Source organism: Photinus pyralis, unplaced genomic scaffold, assembly GCF_008802855.1.
Source record: "Photinus pyralis isolate 1611_PpyrPB1 unplaced genomic scaffold, Ppyr1.3 Ppyr1.4_LG4, whole genome shotgun sequence".
Taxonomy (NCBI): Eukaryota; Metazoa; Arthropoda; class Insecta; order Coleoptera; family Lampyridae; genus Photinus; species Photinus pyralis.
This window is the reverse complement of record NW_022170511.1, coordinates 43987993-44005897: the sequence shown is the minus strand read 5'-3', so window position 1 is coordinate 44005897 and position 17905 is coordinate 43987993. Positions and strand designations below refer to the sequence as shown.

The following is a 17905-nucleotide window of genomic DNA, read 5'->3' as shown; positions in this document are numbered from 1 at the left end:
GTCGTCTTCTAGGTTATTGTTGTAGTTAACATAGTCTCGTATTATTTCTTCCTCATCAATATTCATACCATTACCAATTGCACAGATCTACACATACACAGATTGCTAACCTTATGCATTTTTTGGGAAACAAATTTAGGTATACTTAAAAGCGCCCTCTATTGCGGAGCAGTATAAACATGTAACGTTTAAAACTGTAATATGACGCTTATGGATTTATGCGTTAGATGTCGTTGAAACAAAATTAAAGCGCTAAAGTTTGCACAATTCGAATTCCTTAATATTCGTATTATTACAGTGATATGATATGATAGGAGGTAACATAGGGCAGGTTCTTAAAGAATCGTGAAGGTTTTTTGAAGTTGGCGGAAACTATTTGCGGCTTTAAAAGTCTTGACAGATTCCTAACCGCAAAGGTATACTTAAAAACTATGTATATCTCTGCCATAATTAACTTTACACTCTTTACCACGCCGATAAGATTTAGAATACGTATATATACATATATGATATCCAAATTGCGCTGTACCGACGAGGACGTTGATGAACACGATGTTTGGAGAGGTTCTGGTGTATGGCGTTTGTTTATGCTCGAAGAAGCAGCTATAGTTTGTACGATTGGGCGGGAAAGTTAACAACAAGATCTTCTCTATTGTGCGCCACAGGAATTACATTTGGATTCAACCTGGTTCTGTGGAGGGTGCTATTTGATAAAGCCCCATGATAAAAATGTTTTTCGCATATACATTTATTTCTTAATTCTTCATGTTGAAGAGCAAACAGCATACTATTCCCGCTATTCTCGCATGATAGATTCATTTTTGGGGAAATCTTCCAAGTAGAAGGGCACCCAAAGTAGGATCGCTTTGAACCTCTTCTCGCAGGCATGGTAACAAGAATCTAAATAGGTGCTTTAATATTTCCACATCAAAAGTCTTTGGAGATCAAATTACATTGCCTGCACGTGCCTACGCAGATAATGCAGCTTAGTGAAGTGACAAGAGTGAAACGGTGAACGGAAAAACCGTTTATAGTTGGAAGAAATATTTGCACAATCGCTTGGCGGGGCGGCAGGTAGCTTTAAATAGTACCTGACCATTAATTAATTTAAATTAATTAATGTTACTATAGGTACTTACCTACCTCAAAGACTATTCCAATAGGTAAGATACAACAATCGTCAGTATAGATAGATGCAGAAACTTATAAACGAAAGGCGCGCAAGCAACAAATTAATTAAACAATAACAAACTGAAACAACTAGTCCGAAACAAATCACAAAATAAATTCACCGATTACAAATATCAAATGCTAAAAATAACGAGTAACGAATTCGAATTATGCACACTTTACCGCTTCAAATTATTGCAGCGACATCTAATGCATAAATCCATAAGAGTCATATTACAGTTTTAAACGGTACATGTTTATACTGCTCCGCAATAGAGGGCGCTTTTAAGTATACCTAAATTTGTTTCCCAAAAAATGCATAAGGTTAGCAATCTGTGTATGTGTAGATCTGTGCCAATTGTAATAATGCACTCCAATGTCAGACTTTTTTGAGAATCAGTTAATTTACGTTCCTTTAGTTTCGGATTTAAAATGTATGCTGCAAAATGCAGTGGCTGTATAATGAATGCCTCTCTTTTCAATACAATACTTTGTAATTCATCTTCTTTTTCTGAAAAATGTACATATATTATCGTTTGCACTATTTATTTTTGTATTTTTATCAACTGATTCTCGAGGGTGGCTGGAAACAAGGCCGCAATTGTCTCAAAAATATAAGGAAGTAATCATTTTCGCTAAATGTGAATGAAATGTCTCCACCATACAAAGCAAACTCGTGTTAACAATATCTGTTGTTCAGTATCCATCAAATCAAAAAAATTGGAAAGCTTTGATGTTGCCTTCGGTCGATTTACAAAACTTGGAACTTTGCTTAATACCGGAAGATGATGTTCTACTAATTACAGCTTCAGAATCTCTTTTCATTGAAATGGTAGAAGAATTCCCAGATATAATTTGGTGGTCGTTAATGAACAAATACCAAAATAAGCAGCCATACAACAAAATTAATTTTGGTTCATCTTACCTGTCTCCTATTTTTACTGCCTGAGGATTTGCTGTTGACGAATAATTTTTTGATTGTTTCAGGGCATTTTGTACACTAAGCAAATGTTTAATGATTCTTGGTGCATGGCTCACAAAATGTACAAGTAGCATATTTTTTTGATTTTTGAATAGTTTTTTTGTAATATTTCGAGACAATTGGGTCTGTTTTTACCGTTTTTTACTGAAGAGCTTCAAAAACTTTTAGTTTTACTGTTAACATTTAGGATAATATTGTTGGAGGAAAAGCTGGTCACGACCGAGAATTTTTAAAAATGACACGATCATTTTTAAACACTTGTCGTCAGCTTGAGTGATATAGATAAAACCTTTAGAATAAACGGTTTTATTCAACAAAATTATTGGCAATGACAATATAGGAAATGACATTAAAATAACATTACAAACTAGATTAGAATGAGGCAATAAATAATGTGTTTCTATATTACCACATTCATCCACACATCATTTTAAAATATAATCATTGTAACGGATTGGGAGCCTACGTTCCCTAACTGATCTTCGTGAAATCGCTTCGTCAATAAAATTCGATGGTGATTCAATTTGCTCTGCAGCCGATTAGTCTGAATCAGTAGTTACTGGCTGTTCTATTCTTTCACTTTCTGAATCCAAAAACGATCTTGGTTCGCCAACTTGCTCTACAGGTGATTGGTCTGAATCAGAAGTTTCTGGCTGTTCTATGTTGATCATATCCGGAATTCTTTCACCTTCTTGATTCAATGGTGCTAAGTGACGATTTGAAACAGTCGATTCACGACTATCTGCAAGGCGAACATAAGAGTAATCGGGGTTTACATGAAGCAGTGTGACTTCCTCCACAAGTGGTTGGTATTTATTGGAGCGATTGAATTTCTGCATTAGAACTTGTTCCGAATTCGTCAACCATGTTGGTAGCGAGACCCCATTAGAAGATCTTCTTGTATGTTTAAACATCCTCTCATGCGGCGAACAATTTGTAGCTGTGCACAGAAGGGATCGTATCGAATGTAAAGCTTGTGATAATACTTTTTCCCAATTATCTACTGATAAGTTCTTTGATCGTAATGCCAACAGGATTGTCTTCCAAAGGGTTCCGTTTAATCGTTCAACTTGACCGTTTCCCCGAGGATTGTACGGGGTAGTCCTACTTGTAGCTATTCCTCGTGAATTTAGAAAATCTTTTACCTCCGAAGAAACGAATGAAGTCCCTCTATCTGAATGAAGATAAGACGGCATACCAAATAGCATAAATATGTCATTAAGACATTTGATTACTGTCTTAGAGCTCATGTCAGCGCATGGGAAGGCAAATGGGAAACGTGAATATTCATCGATAATAGTGAGTATATACTTATTCTTCGTATTAGAAGGAACTGGTCCTTTAAAATCAATACTTAATCTTTCAAATGGCGAGGTAGCTTTTACCAAACCAGGACCAGGCGTAGCAGACCTAAAATATTTAGGTTTTATTTCTGAACAGACGCGACATGAATTAGTCGTTTTCCTGATTTCTTCTACAGAAAAAGGCAAATTTTTCGATCTCACCCAATGTGTCATTCTCGAAACACCAGGATGGCATAATGCGTCATGTAAAGAAATGAGTTTATCAGAGCGAGTCTGCATATTAGCACAAACACGCGACAATGCATCTGCAACATCATTCTGCTTTCCTGGTCGGTACACAATATCATACTTGAATGGCGCTAATTCCAGACGCCAGCGCTGTATTTTCTCGTTTTTAATTTTACTTGATAGTTTATTATTAAACATGAAGGATACAGATCGTTGATCAGTAATAAGACGAAATGGTTTGCCAATGAGGAAATGACGCCATTTCTTTAACGATTCGACAATTGCATATGCCTCTTTTTCTATAGCAGCGTGGTTGTGTTCACTTTTATTTAGTGTTCTTGAGAAAAATGCAACCGGTCGGTTAGCCTGGGATAAGGTTGCCGCTATGGAATGATCCGAAGCATCTGTTTCGACAGTGAACTGCACGTTATGATCTATAGCGTTAATAGCTGATTTTGCAATATCAGATTTGAGCTCTTCAAAGCGTTGTACAAGTTCGTTCCCTAATGGAAAATTCTTTGTGTTTGATAAGGCGTGAACTTTTTCCGAAAATCTTGGTATCCATTTGCTATAGTGGGCAAACAAACCCATAACTCTTCGTAATGAAGGTAAATCATGGGGCGGCGGCATACTAATAAGTGGTCGAAGGCGGTCGGGATCCGGTCTGATTACATGATCCTTTATATGATAACCCAGGATATTAATTGCATTTTGAGAGAACTTACTTTTTTCTTTGTTAATAGTCAGCCCATATTTGGAAGCGGCTGCCATAAATTTCTCGAGATTCTTGTCATGCTCCTGTAAAGTTTTGCCGCAAATGGTTATATCATCCAAATAGACGTATGTTCCCTCCAATTCTTCCTCTCTAATGATCCAATCAAGAACTCCTTGAAAACTTGACACTCCATTAGTTACACCAAACGGAATTCGGCGAAATTGATAGAGGTTTCCGTGCGCTTCGAAAACAGTATATAGTCGTTCTTCGGATAAGATTGGGATCTGATGGTAAGCACTTTGCAGATCGATTGCACTAAATATAGAATAATTCGATATATTAGATACTAATTCTTCCATATTTGGAAGAGGATATGCGTCCAGCAGCGTATACCTATTTATTGTCTGTGAATAATCGATTACAAGACGGTTTTTATGAGTTGCATTCTTCGTAATTAAAACTTGAGCTCTCCAGGGAGAGGTGCTTTTTTCGATGATCCCTTCCATCAACAGTTTTCGTATTTCTTCTTTTATAAATTTCTTGTCATCTTCGCTATACCTTCGAGACTTTATAGCAATATTAGGTTTGCAATCAGAAGAAATATTTGAAAATAAGGGTACCGCAGGTACAGAAGCTGCCGCAACTCCACACACTTTGATAGGTTCTTTCGTTCCACCAAAATTTAATTCAAGAGAAGAATGCTTTTTAAGAATATCGTGACCTATAATTAAATCAGCGCACAAATCCTTCACTATCAGTAAATGTAAATTTTGATAATCGTACTGGCCGACTTTAGCAGATACCCAGGTTTCTCCTGCAACTTGTGATGTTAGAGAGGTTGAAGCCATTGAAATACATTGGTTACTAGGTTTCTTTTTAAGTCGTAACAAATTAAAATACGATTCATCTATGAAACTCAAACTACTACCTGTATCAATCAGTGCTTCAGCTCGGACTCCTTGAATATATGCTATTACAGTTGCTTTCTTTAAAGAGCTGGGAGAAGCTGCTACAATACCTATACATGCTGAAGTATTTTCTCCTCGTTCCAAAACTGCAGCATTATTTGGCTTATTACTGCGGCACACTATCGCGAAATGTCCCTTCTTATCACAAAGTTGACAGGATTGGTTGACAGCAGGACACTCCTTTCGGTGATGAATGCGTCCACTTCCGCAAAAGAAACATTTTCGTTTATTTTTGTAAGAGCTCTTGTAAGAGGGCCAAGCTGCGACGGTATGTTCCTCGCACTGATCTTCAGGCTGTGATACTCCTCCTCCAAGTTGTTGAACAGCGTTTAAGCCAATAACGTTGTATTGTTGGGAATTAATCTCTGCCATCTCTAAGGATAATGCTTGATTGTACGCTTCATCGAGGGTTAACGTCAGATTCTCGAGTAATCGCTGTCTTATCTTATTTGACTGGATTCCCGAAATAAATGCGTCACGTATATTGTCAGATCGATTAGTTTCGGCGTCCACGCTTTGAAACTGGCATTCTCTAGATAATAGTTTTAAGGCCTGTATGTATGCATCGATATTTTCCTCATTAAGTTGCTTTCTAGTAGCTAGCATGTGCCTAGTGTAGATAATATTCTTAGGTTTGATAAAAATCGTATTTAGTACGCTGATAGCAGCGTCATAAGTTGAACACTCACTGATATATGAGTATACCCTTGAAGACACATGATTGATTAGCAAATTCAACTTACTGGGTGCAAAAAGAAGCAAATCTTCTTCTTCGGTCGGTGTATATGCCAAGAGGAAGTTCTCAAAGGTTCGGAGCCAGTGCTCCCATTCCTTGGAGGCGGAACTAACTGATGGATCAATATCCAATCGAATGGGTTTCAGAAACTTTTCCATTATTTTATTTTGTTGAATAAATTGATATAGATAAAACCTTTAGAATAAACGGTTTTATTCAACAAAATTATTGGCAATGACAATATAGGAAATGACATTAAAATAACATTACAAACTAGATTAGAATGAGGCAATAAATAATGTGTTTCTATATTACCACATTGAGCATTATTGAAAGTAGAGCGGTGTAACTTTGCAACACTTTTCATAGTTCAAACCACGGTGTACCAACTATGTTAATGGAGAGCTTCACTTTGGAATGTTTGAATGCGGTCCTTAGTACATCCCTAGAGTTGTGTGCCATATAGCATAGCGTTCGCCGAGGGGGAAATCGTAGATGAAATTTTGTACTCCATACACCCCTTTGATATACTCACAGGACATCTTTGGACATCCTCTGGATATCAGCGGATCTTTATGGAAATTCTCCAATTTGTTGTTTGGTTTTTCTCATTTTATTTTCTGACTTTATAATAAACTGTCGTAGACAAACGGTGCTGATCCTTCCATTGGAATCATCCAACAGCCAACACTATGATGGCTTTCTAATTATGACACATTCATCTTTATGTAACTGAATGTTTACGTAGGTACGGGTCGCTTTCGATAATATATCCTGTAATTTTGGTAGAAAAGTTTAATTCCAAAGTCTCTTAATTTTGATTAACAAACTCATTCATATTAAATATAGCGTAATCGCCTTGGTCGTGGTCCGTTGCTGATAGATGTAAATGGCCTTCGTCTAATTCATCATCTATGGTTTCCTTCTCATCCCAATTTGGTGCTTTAATTCTGTCAATAGTCTGTCAATTCGATGAATTAAATCCTTACTATTGAAGTCTTCACAATTTTGTAGCAACTTAATGATCATGCGCACTTTTCGATGTAAGTACTTGTTAAACTGTTTCAAAGCAATTTCACAAAACAATTGCATTGTTTTAGAGGGTGCTTTTAACGGAAAATGATTTTGGAACCCATAGTTTTTTCCAAAATTAGAAGTTTTTCTCTATCTTCGAGCATATTGTTTGTCAAAAGCATCTTATTGCATGTATCACAATTAAATTTATCTAGATCTGTGTTGCCCAGTCCGGTTCACAGGTGGCAGTATCACCTGATTCCATTAATGCTGGTGTAATACATATATGAACATTGAACGGAAAGAATATTTAAATTCTCGTGCACTCAGATTTCTATTACAGCCTCCTTTTTGTTTCATTGCTGTTGTCAATGGTGTCCTGATTTAATCTACCAGTCATCACAAAATCTATTTCGTCTTGTTTTTCTTGACCACTATAACTTTTCAGTTCATTATACATTTGAATCATATCGTTAATAATAGTTTGAATAAGACCATCAAAGCAAGGTGGTCTGGACTTCTCATTCGATTTTAAATTTATTTTGGACAAATTGATAAATGTCTTCAAGTCTTTCTTCAATGCTTCACGTACAGCGACATTATTATTATCCATTACTTCAACACAATGGGCGGCTGTATAGATTGCTTTTGTTTTAATTGGTGTCTTAAGGGCGCTGGATACACTATCCCAAGTAGCACACATAATATATTTAATAGATATTGCATATATTGTTAAAAATGTATAAAGTATATATTTAATACATTCTGAGTAAACCTTTTTGTTCTATTAATATAATATTTTTCTCATATAAAAAAGATATTAAATAGATTCAAAAGACATTTAAAACATTTATTAAATAAGAAAAAAGTAAATATTATTTTATAATCAAATATAAACAAAATACATTTAAAATATTTACAAAATATGTACAAAATATTAAAAATATAGATATTAATTGCTTAAAAATATGAAATAAATACATACAAAATACTAATATTAATTGATAAAATATAACAACAAAATAAAAATAATACATGCATTCTCCTTATTCTAATTCAACGTCTTCTTTGCTAGGCTCCATTGTAATGCTTGACCTAACAACAAGAGAAAACTGTTTAGTTCTATAATCAAATATTCGGTTATTATTGTGTTTCACTTTCTACACTTAGCAAGAATCTTGATTAGGTTTACTGCTCATAAAATTACAATCTACCAATTTTTGCAACTATAACACAAGAGAGCAAACTTTCAAGTAAATCTTCTAAAAGTTTGGGTACAACAGTTTTGTTGATATGTATGTTGAATGAAAAGAAATTCTCACCACATTAAACCAAGAAGTTATAAAATACATAAAGTACTACAAGAATTTTAATATTTAAATTAAATATAATTACCTTTTTAAATATAAGGATCCTTGTTGTGCAAGAAAGGTGGACAACGTGGCTTCTATTTTTTTCTTTAAATTGTTTTCTTTTGGCCAAATAACTTTTACACACTCTGAAAAAGGAATGGCAATTAACACTTGATTGTCACTTTTAACAATGGTACGTTGTAAAAAATAAAAAAAAACTTACTGTATATGAGATCACACATGAGGAGCTTCCAAAAACATTCTTTGCTCTCCACTTGGTCCTTTCTTTGTTGACCCTTCCAGCTAAATTTTTGCGCCAAAGAATTGTCCATTAATCGCTGGAGGGTACTTCGGGCAGTCTTTGAGACATTCGTTTTTGCGTCGTTTTGCGACAAAATTTTTAGCTGTTTTAAAAAACATTAGTTGTTAGTTCTGTTGAATTTGTTTATGAAATGTCGCAATAATGATTAAATTAAATCCCCTGATAACTTGAGAACCGCGAAAGAAAAACAAACACAAGTTTTGTAATGAAGGGCGTTCAAAGTTTTCAGGTGGAGCAAATCCATCTGAGACTTCACGAATAACTACATTTAGTGGTTCCAGCATGTTCATGATCATACCTGGGGGGCTTATTAGCGTAACGTACCCATTAATTGTAATATATACATACAATATTTCCCAAAAATTCCTTTTCTTTGAGCTTCTCTTCAAAGACTCGTAAATCTTCTATCTTTTTTAGTGGTAATTGAAATACACATTCTTCCTCTTCTGTTTCCTCCAAATTTTGCTGGGTCTTGTCCTTATCTAAAACCTTACTTTCAATTTCCATACGGAATTCTTTCAGCCTGCCACTCAACTGTTGTACAGATTCTAAAAATAAAAAAATTAATTTTTATTGTATTCATTAGTTTTTAAGACTTACTCGATAAGTGGCAAACTCCAAGCGCCAATGTTTCCAGAGTCACTGGTTTATCCGATACACAAAAGTGTGATTTTTTTGAAATATCACACACTTTTATATGGTGCTGATGGTAATGCCCTTATTGATGTTGAGGGTGCTGTTGAGGTGGAGGGTCCCAAAGAATGAGGTGTCACTGAAGGGTAGGTAGATTGTATAAGTAGGTTTCTTTTAAAGCCTTGATTTCTAGGAGATTTCCTAGGTGAATTTCTTGCTATTTTGGTGGGTGGGCGGATATGACCTCTCAGTGCTCTCTGCTGACGATGATGATCGCCTCTTCGTGCGCAGAACTCTACGGCCAGCACCCCTTTCTTCCGTTTCAGAAGCACTGATCGATCGTGCACCTTTTTGAAATCTGATGACGTCCGTCATACCTCGTTCAAAAGATACTGAAATGTAATCAAACTTAATTTTACAAAGTTTGTGACAAATTTGCGGATATAAGGTATCAATTCGGTATTGTTTAGTACACGTTCATCCAAAGACAAACTGCCGGGCCATTATAAAAAAAATCTAACAGAACTGACCCCTTTAATTAGCAAGAGCATGAAATTATTTAAACATAGTACAAAAAAACATCACACACTTTAAGGCTGTAGTAGTATCAGTGTAAAAAATAATTGCACTTGAATCAAGATAATTAAAATATAAATTCGAAACTTCTGCCATAATCAGTTATAAAAAGGAAAGTAGCTAGATATCTACATCCATGAATATTATTTATAGAATGAGCATTATCTTCTAGTAGAACTCACCATAATGTTCCTTGACAATTGTAATTTTTATAGTCAACCAGTCATCTTCCGGGTGCCACGAATTAAGAGAAGTCGACAGGTGTCGTATTGTTGGTTTGGGCGGAGGTGGTTTTTCGTTCACAAAAATTGCAAGTTACCTTAACCGAAGCCAATCCACCATGATTCGCTGCAATCGGGCCTGGATTTGGGAAGGGGCAGGATCGTCGTAGAGAGGAAAGGGAGGGGGCAGGAAAGGGGGGGGGCGAAAAAGAACAATTGAAGTGTGGGATCGCCATCTGACTTATGGCAACAAGAGACCGATTCTCTAGTACCAGGTCAATTGCCGATTAATTGTTAGCTAACGAAGGTCGTCCTGTAACACTTCGAACGGTTTACCGCAGAATCAGAGCTTAAGACTTGCAATCCTATCGGCCACATCTTTTGTTACCATTAACACCTCAACACCGCCAGCAGCGTTTGGAGTGGTGTAGGTTGCGACTGCACTGGAACCTAGAGTGGCATTGAGTGGTGTTCAGTGATGAATCCCGATTTTGTTTGGGTATGCATGATGGCCGTATGAAGGGCATCCGAAGACGTGGGGAACGTCGCAATGTTGAATTGTCTGTTATGAGGCATGTGCACTATGGGGGACTATGGTATGGGGTACTATAACTTATGGGAGTAGGGCTCGTTTGTTATTCATTCAAGGTAATATGACTCCCCAGCGATATGTGGATAACGTGATAGAACCTGATATTCTTCCATTTCTTCACCAGTTGGAAGACGCACCTTTCCAGCAGAATAATGCCCATCCCCATATTGAAAGACGTTCTATGGACTTATTTGCACATGATAATGTCAATTTCTTGCCATAGCCACCCAGATCTCCCAGTATATTGCCTATCGAGCAAGCTTGGGACATTATGAAGAGAAGACTGATGAACTTACCGCATCCTCCGCAGACGCTGCAAGCTCTACACAATGAATTACAAGTTGCTTCAGTTGCTTGGGACACAATACCTCAAGAGGAAATCGGCAGTCTGCTAAAATCGATGCTACAAAGCGTGAGGGAGTGCGTAACCAATAGGGAGAGACTACTATTATTATTAATAAAAATATGTTTATATTTCATCCTTTTTCTTTTAAATTTTAATCAACTCCTTGGTGTTGCAATTTCCATGTCACTGAGTTATATTTTTTATTGAGTCCTGGACGCGTATTGCCAATGTATTGTACAGCACAGAGCGGTCCATTTTCTGCAGTGCTCAATGCTTTGGCGATGGTATACCCAATAGGTAGTCTGCTAATCCATCGTTCGCTACAGATCACACTATAATGACGGTGCTTAATGTATACAGTATTTTGTAGTGCATGCGAATGTATGTCTAAACTCAGTTTCGTTGTCGGCTCCAACCATATCTCTATCGTTCATTATGCATAATGTAAAACTTGTGTAGGAATTAAATCAAAAATATAGTGACCTAAGATTTTTTTTATTTTTATGATTTTAGTGTTTTAGTGAATTTGTAACTTGATTTATTCCAGTTTTATTTTTATTTCAGTACATCAAATAATTTTAAAAAAACTGCTCGGAAACGACAATATTTAATTTTAATTTGTTTCATTTTTATTTATTCTAAGCTACAAATTTACTCTTTTAAAAATAAAATCTAATGTAATTTGGCGTTCATTTTGTGAAATATTTAAACTAATATTATGTTTGCGTTTAACGCGCTCCTTATTGGAAGGTCTTCCAGCTTGCACTCTACCACTTGATGGTAAACCTCTAGATTTACGGCGGGATAATGATGTTGGCTGAACTTTAATTTTTCGTTGTTTTCTTCCGCAAAGACCAGACCTTGTTTCCATAAAACTAATTAGCTGACTGAGCCCGCTAATAGAATGGCGTCACCTCGGGTGATTCGGTACTGCAAAACATTGTGCATTTCAGAGTACTTAATGTCATTATAATGTGATCTGTAGCGAGCAATGGATTGGCAGACTACCTATTGCGTATACCATCGCCAAAGCATTGAGCACTGCAGAAAATGGACCGCTCTGTGCTGTGCAATACATTGGCAATACGCGTCCTGGACGAATGTTCATCACATGCATCCACTGTCATATTGTGGAGACATTGGGTACCTAATATATAACTTCCTTTTTTCTGGAACTGTTTCGGGTTATATCTCAAGAACAGATTGTTTATTTTATTTATTTATTTATTATATATACAATATATACAATTAGCGTGTAGAAGGGTGGAATGTGTTGACCCCCCTCCCTCAACATTTTCAAAAATTTCTGTTTTACTAAGCCAGCGTATGCAAAATCTGAGACCAATTGGTTATCGCATGCAAAAGTTATGTATAACTCTCGCCAGGAAAGATTGCCGGTCACAGCACACCTTGTGTCGATTTACAATCTATGTTTTTCTTAAGATGCGGGCGACTTCCGGAATAGGATCGTGCCAATGTTGAACGAAAAGTCTTTTTGTTCAACATTGACACGATACTACCCAGGAAGTCGCTCACACGTTTGGAAAAACATAGATTGTAGATCGGGATCAAGTGTTCTATGACCGGCAATCTTTCCTGGCGAGAGGTTTAAAGTAAGTTAAAAGTTTACTTTCAAAAACTGCATCTAAGGAAATAATTCATGCCCCCCTCCGGCAGGGAAATTTGATGCCTGTCTGGCACACCTTTAGGGTATGGGCAAAAAATTTCAGGACTCTAGGACCATTGCCACAAAAGTAGTTCAACACATATAAAAGTCTTCAAATGTTAATTATGTGCTTTCGTAACTAACACGTAACACTAAAAAATTACTCACTGGCGACGCTACTGGAGGAGCTGACAAATAATGCTGCACTAATTGAAAAGAAACCATTGCACAGGGTAACCACGAGAAGTATTTACTTTTTTGATGGGACTGTACTGATCCTTGGCGGTTCGTGGAGTGATGGAGCAGTGATCATTCACCTCTAAGGAGTGGCCATTTAGTTGTCTCAGTTGCAATGGAGCCAGTTGAACAATGCATGTTTACCTACGATTCGTATGTTAGAAATAAGACTCGGTGGTTGCGGCTCAGCTTGATTATTTGAAGGTTGGCCGGTATGGAGCTGTACCTTCTCAACCAACGATTATGAAATGGGGTAGGAGTTTTCGAACCACGGACGATGAAAAGAACATCAGCAGCTACACGAACGGCCAATGTTGAAATGATTGCGAAAATCACTCTAAACTGCAACCACTGAGTATTATTATTACCCTAGATTAATGTTTCTTGTCTTCATCGCTGTCAGTACTTGGATGCAGTTGCGGCGCGCCAAAATTTTAAGCGTTGATTGAATTTTGGTGTTTCATTTTAATGCATTCTAATCGTTCTCCCCTGACAAAGTGAATTTTGCACCCGAGTTTACTTCAAATTGTTGGGGCTTTTAATTAATTTTAACAGTAACTGTATACTTATCTTGGTGAGGTGTTATCTCAAATATTCAATAGATGGTAAACTCCATATTCTTGATTTCAGACTTCATCCTGGAGATACTGAGTCGATGTGCTGTAATTTTTATGGTTTTGCATTATCATGCAGACCTTAGTTATTTGTCCAATCTTCTTGCATTTGAGTCTTTCCCTTTCAATTGTACAGTCTTTTGAGCGATGGTTTGGCCTTCCGCAGTTGAGGCATAAGCTATCGATACTTTGATAATGGATTCGATTCTCACTGGATTCAGAAGTTTTTCTTTGGCGGTTTTAAGAATAGTGATATCGGCGTTGTTAAGAAGAATTCTGGCTTTTAATTTGTTCATTTTGGTTTTGACTTCGAAGAGGTGGTGGTGGGACATACGATGGGTCGACTCAAGAGTTCATTTCTATTGAAGTTGATGGTTGCAATGTCATGCTTCAAGTGCTTTACCACTGGCGCTATCCCTCTTGGTGCACTAAACGTTCCTCAAGGAATAAAAAATTGAGTTTACTTGGTCAATAAGTGTGCTAGTAATTCACTTGGTCATGTAATATTAATTTCTTTACAGAATTACACATTCACGTTTGGAAGACACCAGTAGTGATTGTAGTGATTATAAATACACCGATCATCTTGTCATGGATTTAAGCAAGCCAATCTTGAGTGCTGATCTATTATATCCAATAATGTGCTGCACAAACTTAGAACATGTATTTATTTGCAACTTGGAAATGGCAACGTTTACTTCATTCAATACAAAAGGTTTAAAGAAAATTTATCTGTGCAATACACGGTTTGTTGTAACTTTAGTTGGAGTGTGTTTTAGTGTAATTTCAATTTGTAGATTCTGCTTAGGATTAACAGATGATGGAAGATTAATGAGTGTGTGTACGAAAACTGGATTAAGGCTCACCACAAAAATTAAAATCTTATTTGATGATATGCTCTTAATATACGACAATAATCACGTGCAAATTTTAGCAGTGACCAAAAAGGACGAAATAGGAAGCTCAGATATCACGCTAATGTCATATCCAGGTAAATAGATTACATTTCTTTACCGTGCAAGTTGACAATATTGTTTCAGAATATAAAACCGTATTCTCCCTAAGACTATCCAGTGGAATACATTTCATCGTACCAGAGCATATTCATGATGAAATAATGTACATCTCAGAAATAAGAGCCGGTGAGGCCATTAAAGAGCTACGATTTCAAATTATTTCCGAAACAGCTCCCGAATATCGTCTTCAACGATTGTTGCGCAGGCAGAAGTTCAAGGAAGCTGAGCAGTTTGCAAAAATGTTTAGCCTGGACTTGACGGAGATTCAAAAAGCAAAGGCTCGATTGATAGTGGATAAGTATGAATGTAATGAAACGGACGTTACTGAGTTACTTGAGATTTTAAATGGCATTTCTGATGACGAGTTCAAAATTTCAAGCTGCTTAAACACCCATTCGTCCTGCAGTAATCTGAAAGATGTGGAACGAATTTTGCGATACATGAACTCTGTGTCACCCTCTGAATTGAGTGCAGTAAGTTGGTAGTGCTTAATGGTTCTGATTTTCTTGTCAAATTATAGGATAGCGAACAATGGGAGAATATTGGCCCAGAGCTCATGTTCAGATTTCATACATTTCTTATGCTTGTAAATGCCGGTTACTTAGAGAGTTCATCTGAAGATTGGAATCATTTCTCAATATGTGATCTGCTTAGCCAACTACGCATTTTACTAGAAGAGGTAATGATTTTTTGACATACTTTGTACATACATTGTTTTTTAGGGTCAAATCGAGGAATTTAAGATTTTATATAATCGACTAGATGCTGCAACTGTAGAGAAATTAAATCAAACAGATATTGCTACAATATTGGATAACGTCAATAAGGTGTGGCATTTATGTCATGTGCTCTTTTAATATATCTCTTTCAGCTTGCTCTCGGAGATCAAGAATCTTTTTTAAGTGCCTTTGTTCCTTTAAGTATAAGCTATCTACCTTCATCGGTAACCACATTCATACAGTGGATAATAAGCAATGTGTATTACATAGAGAAAACCTATTTCGATGCATTTCCCAAGAATGCACTAACGTTCTTAAACCAAATGGTTGTGTTGCTTAAACTTGACTCTATTCACCAACTTGACTTTCAACAATGTTCCATGATTGATTCGGATCTTTTACAAGACTTGGAGAACATTATTGATACTCTCAAAAAATTAGAAGTGTTGAAAACTGAACATAGGATAGTGATTCCACTGCAACATTTGCAGCAGGTTAGTTTTTACTTATTATTTTTGTTATTGCATTAATGAAGCTCCTCATTGTTTTTATGTGTATGGTTGTTTCTTGTTTCCAACTATTTTTAGATACTTTATCATCAATTTTTTTTTACAAAAACTTATGTTTATTGTTACAGGATATGAAGACCTTATTTCCAGGATTGTTGATTTCTTTTGCTAAGAATGAAACGTTTTTAACTCAATTTATTGAAAACTTTGTTCAGCCCCACCAAAATGATGTTTTTGGAGACATAATTGAGGTAGTGATTTTAATTAATTTTTGAAGATGAAAAAGATTGGCTTCTACCATGTCTCTTAATTTTTCAACCCAAAGGGTCGTCATGTACTGATGTTACTTTAATTTTTTCACATGTTAAAAGAGTCCTTCAGTTCTGTTCTCAATGTGGTTTAATTGTTCAGTATGATTGCTGGAGGTTCAAGAAGTTAGTACCTAGCTAACTATTATAAGCATTAACAAAAACGGTGCATCAATAGTGCTCATGGCTGGCATCAGTTGAATGGGTCTTGCAAAATACATTGGAGACCTTGACCAAAAATATAGGCGGGAACGTAACACTAATGCAGAAGATATGGTTCACACAAAGCAAATGATGAACTATAGAAGTTGTTGTTACTGCGTTCAAATAGTATACGAAGTCCTAAGACAATTGTTGCCAACTATACATAATTCAGGTTCAATCAACTGTGATTTATATTCCCATGTAATAAAATAAATCAAACAGGTAAATACTGTAGAAATATAGAACAATTATAACTACATAAGAAATTTGCATTGGTAGATGGCGTTTTTTTCCTTAGTTAGATAATGTTACTTCTTATGTCACACCAAATTTTTTAAGGATCTTGTAAAATATCCGGAAGAATACTGGATTAAAGTTATTCCAATAATGTTAGAATACCTGACGTCTCTGACGAAAAGATTAAATGCAGTTATTATAGTCATAAAAGAAGCACATGTCCCATGGTGCGAAGAAATCCGAAAAATTGCTTCCAGTTCAATTCGTCATAATCACCCATTAGTCTCTCAGATCATTGGAAAAATCCAAGAGGAACGAAAAAGTAGTATTTTGAGAAAGAAACCGTACTGTATCATGAAACCTTATGAGGATAGCTCCAAATTTGTAAGTCACAGTGATAATCACCTCTGCGTTATAGTAAGATTTTCAGATATTATTTGCTATCAATCGGATCTTGTACTGTAACGAGCCTTCGATGGTGCATGACATTTATGAAATTTGTAAGGATTCTGCAACAACAAAGCTCGAAGCAGATGTTTTGATTATTCATCATCTCATTAAAAAGGGGTAAAGCATCTTATAAAATAAATCAATAATAGTAAATGTATTTTCAGCGATTTTTATAATGCACTTGAGGTCTTGGACCGTAATTCGGAAGAATATGTAAGCAAATTGTGCAGAAGATTAGTTATGCATGCCTCAACAGCAATTGATAATGAGGTAAGAATGTTATTCACAGATGTAAATATACTACAGATAGATGATCAGTACTTCCCAAAAGGGCATAGCTATGTGCTCTGTGATTTTCTTTACTAGAGGCATCTATATCTATGGTTAAAATTTCAAAGAAATATCTTGATAAATAAAGAAGTTGGCACTGACTGCGCATGCGCACATCTAATTTTTGCAATATCAGTTATGCTTGCCTTTAACAGAAGCATCTAAGTAAAATTTCAAAAAGATATGTCGATAAATAACAGTTGATATTACGCATCCTGCGCATGGGCGCATTAATCTCATGTTTACAATATGCGATACGTTTGCTTACACTAGAAGCAACTTTGGTTAAAATTTCAAAAAAATATCTCCATAAATAAGAAAGTTGCCATTGCGCAGTCTGCGCATTCGCACATTTGATTTTTACTATATGCGGTATGTTTGCCTTCACCAGAAATATCTGTGGTTAAAATTTCAACAAAATACATTAATAAATAAGAAAGTTGACATTGCGCAACT

General features: G+C 36.0%; 1 protein-coding gene and 1 long non-coding RNA gene across 2 annotated transcripts in view; one reads left to right on the top strand and one right to left on the bottom strand.

Annotated features, from left to right (window-relative positions):
• LOC116169672 overlaps positions 1-17905 on the top strand; it is a 44607-nt gene that overhangs the window by 10592 nt on the left and 16110 nt on the right. The window contains exons 4-13 of the mRNA XM_031485820.1: positions 14198-14422; positions 14474-14667; positions 14717-15165; positions 15213-15371; positions 15415-15519; positions 15564-15905; positions 16049-16171; positions 16772-17053; positions 17100-17236; positions 17284-17389. Of these exons, the coding sequence (XP_031341680.1) occupies positions 14198-14422; positions 14474-14667; positions 14717-15165; positions 15213-15371; positions 15415-15519; positions 15564-15905; positions 16049-16171; positions 16772-17053; positions 17100-17236; positions 17284-17389 (2122 nt within the window). The remainder of the gene's footprint in view (positions 1-14197; positions 14423-14473; positions 14668-14716; positions 15166-15212; positions 15372-15414; positions 15520-15563; positions 15906-16048; positions 16172-16771; positions 17054-17099; positions 17237-17283; positions 17390-17905) is intronic.
• LOC116169676 lies at positions 8159-11669 on the bottom strand. The gene is made up of 5 exons (XR_004145032.1): positions 10183-11669; positions 9392-9816; positions 8693-9339; positions 8513-8615; positions 8159-8212 (listed from the first exon to the last, which is right to left on the bottom strand). It is a non-coding gene; the product is annotated as an uncharacterized LOC116169676 (long non-coding RNA).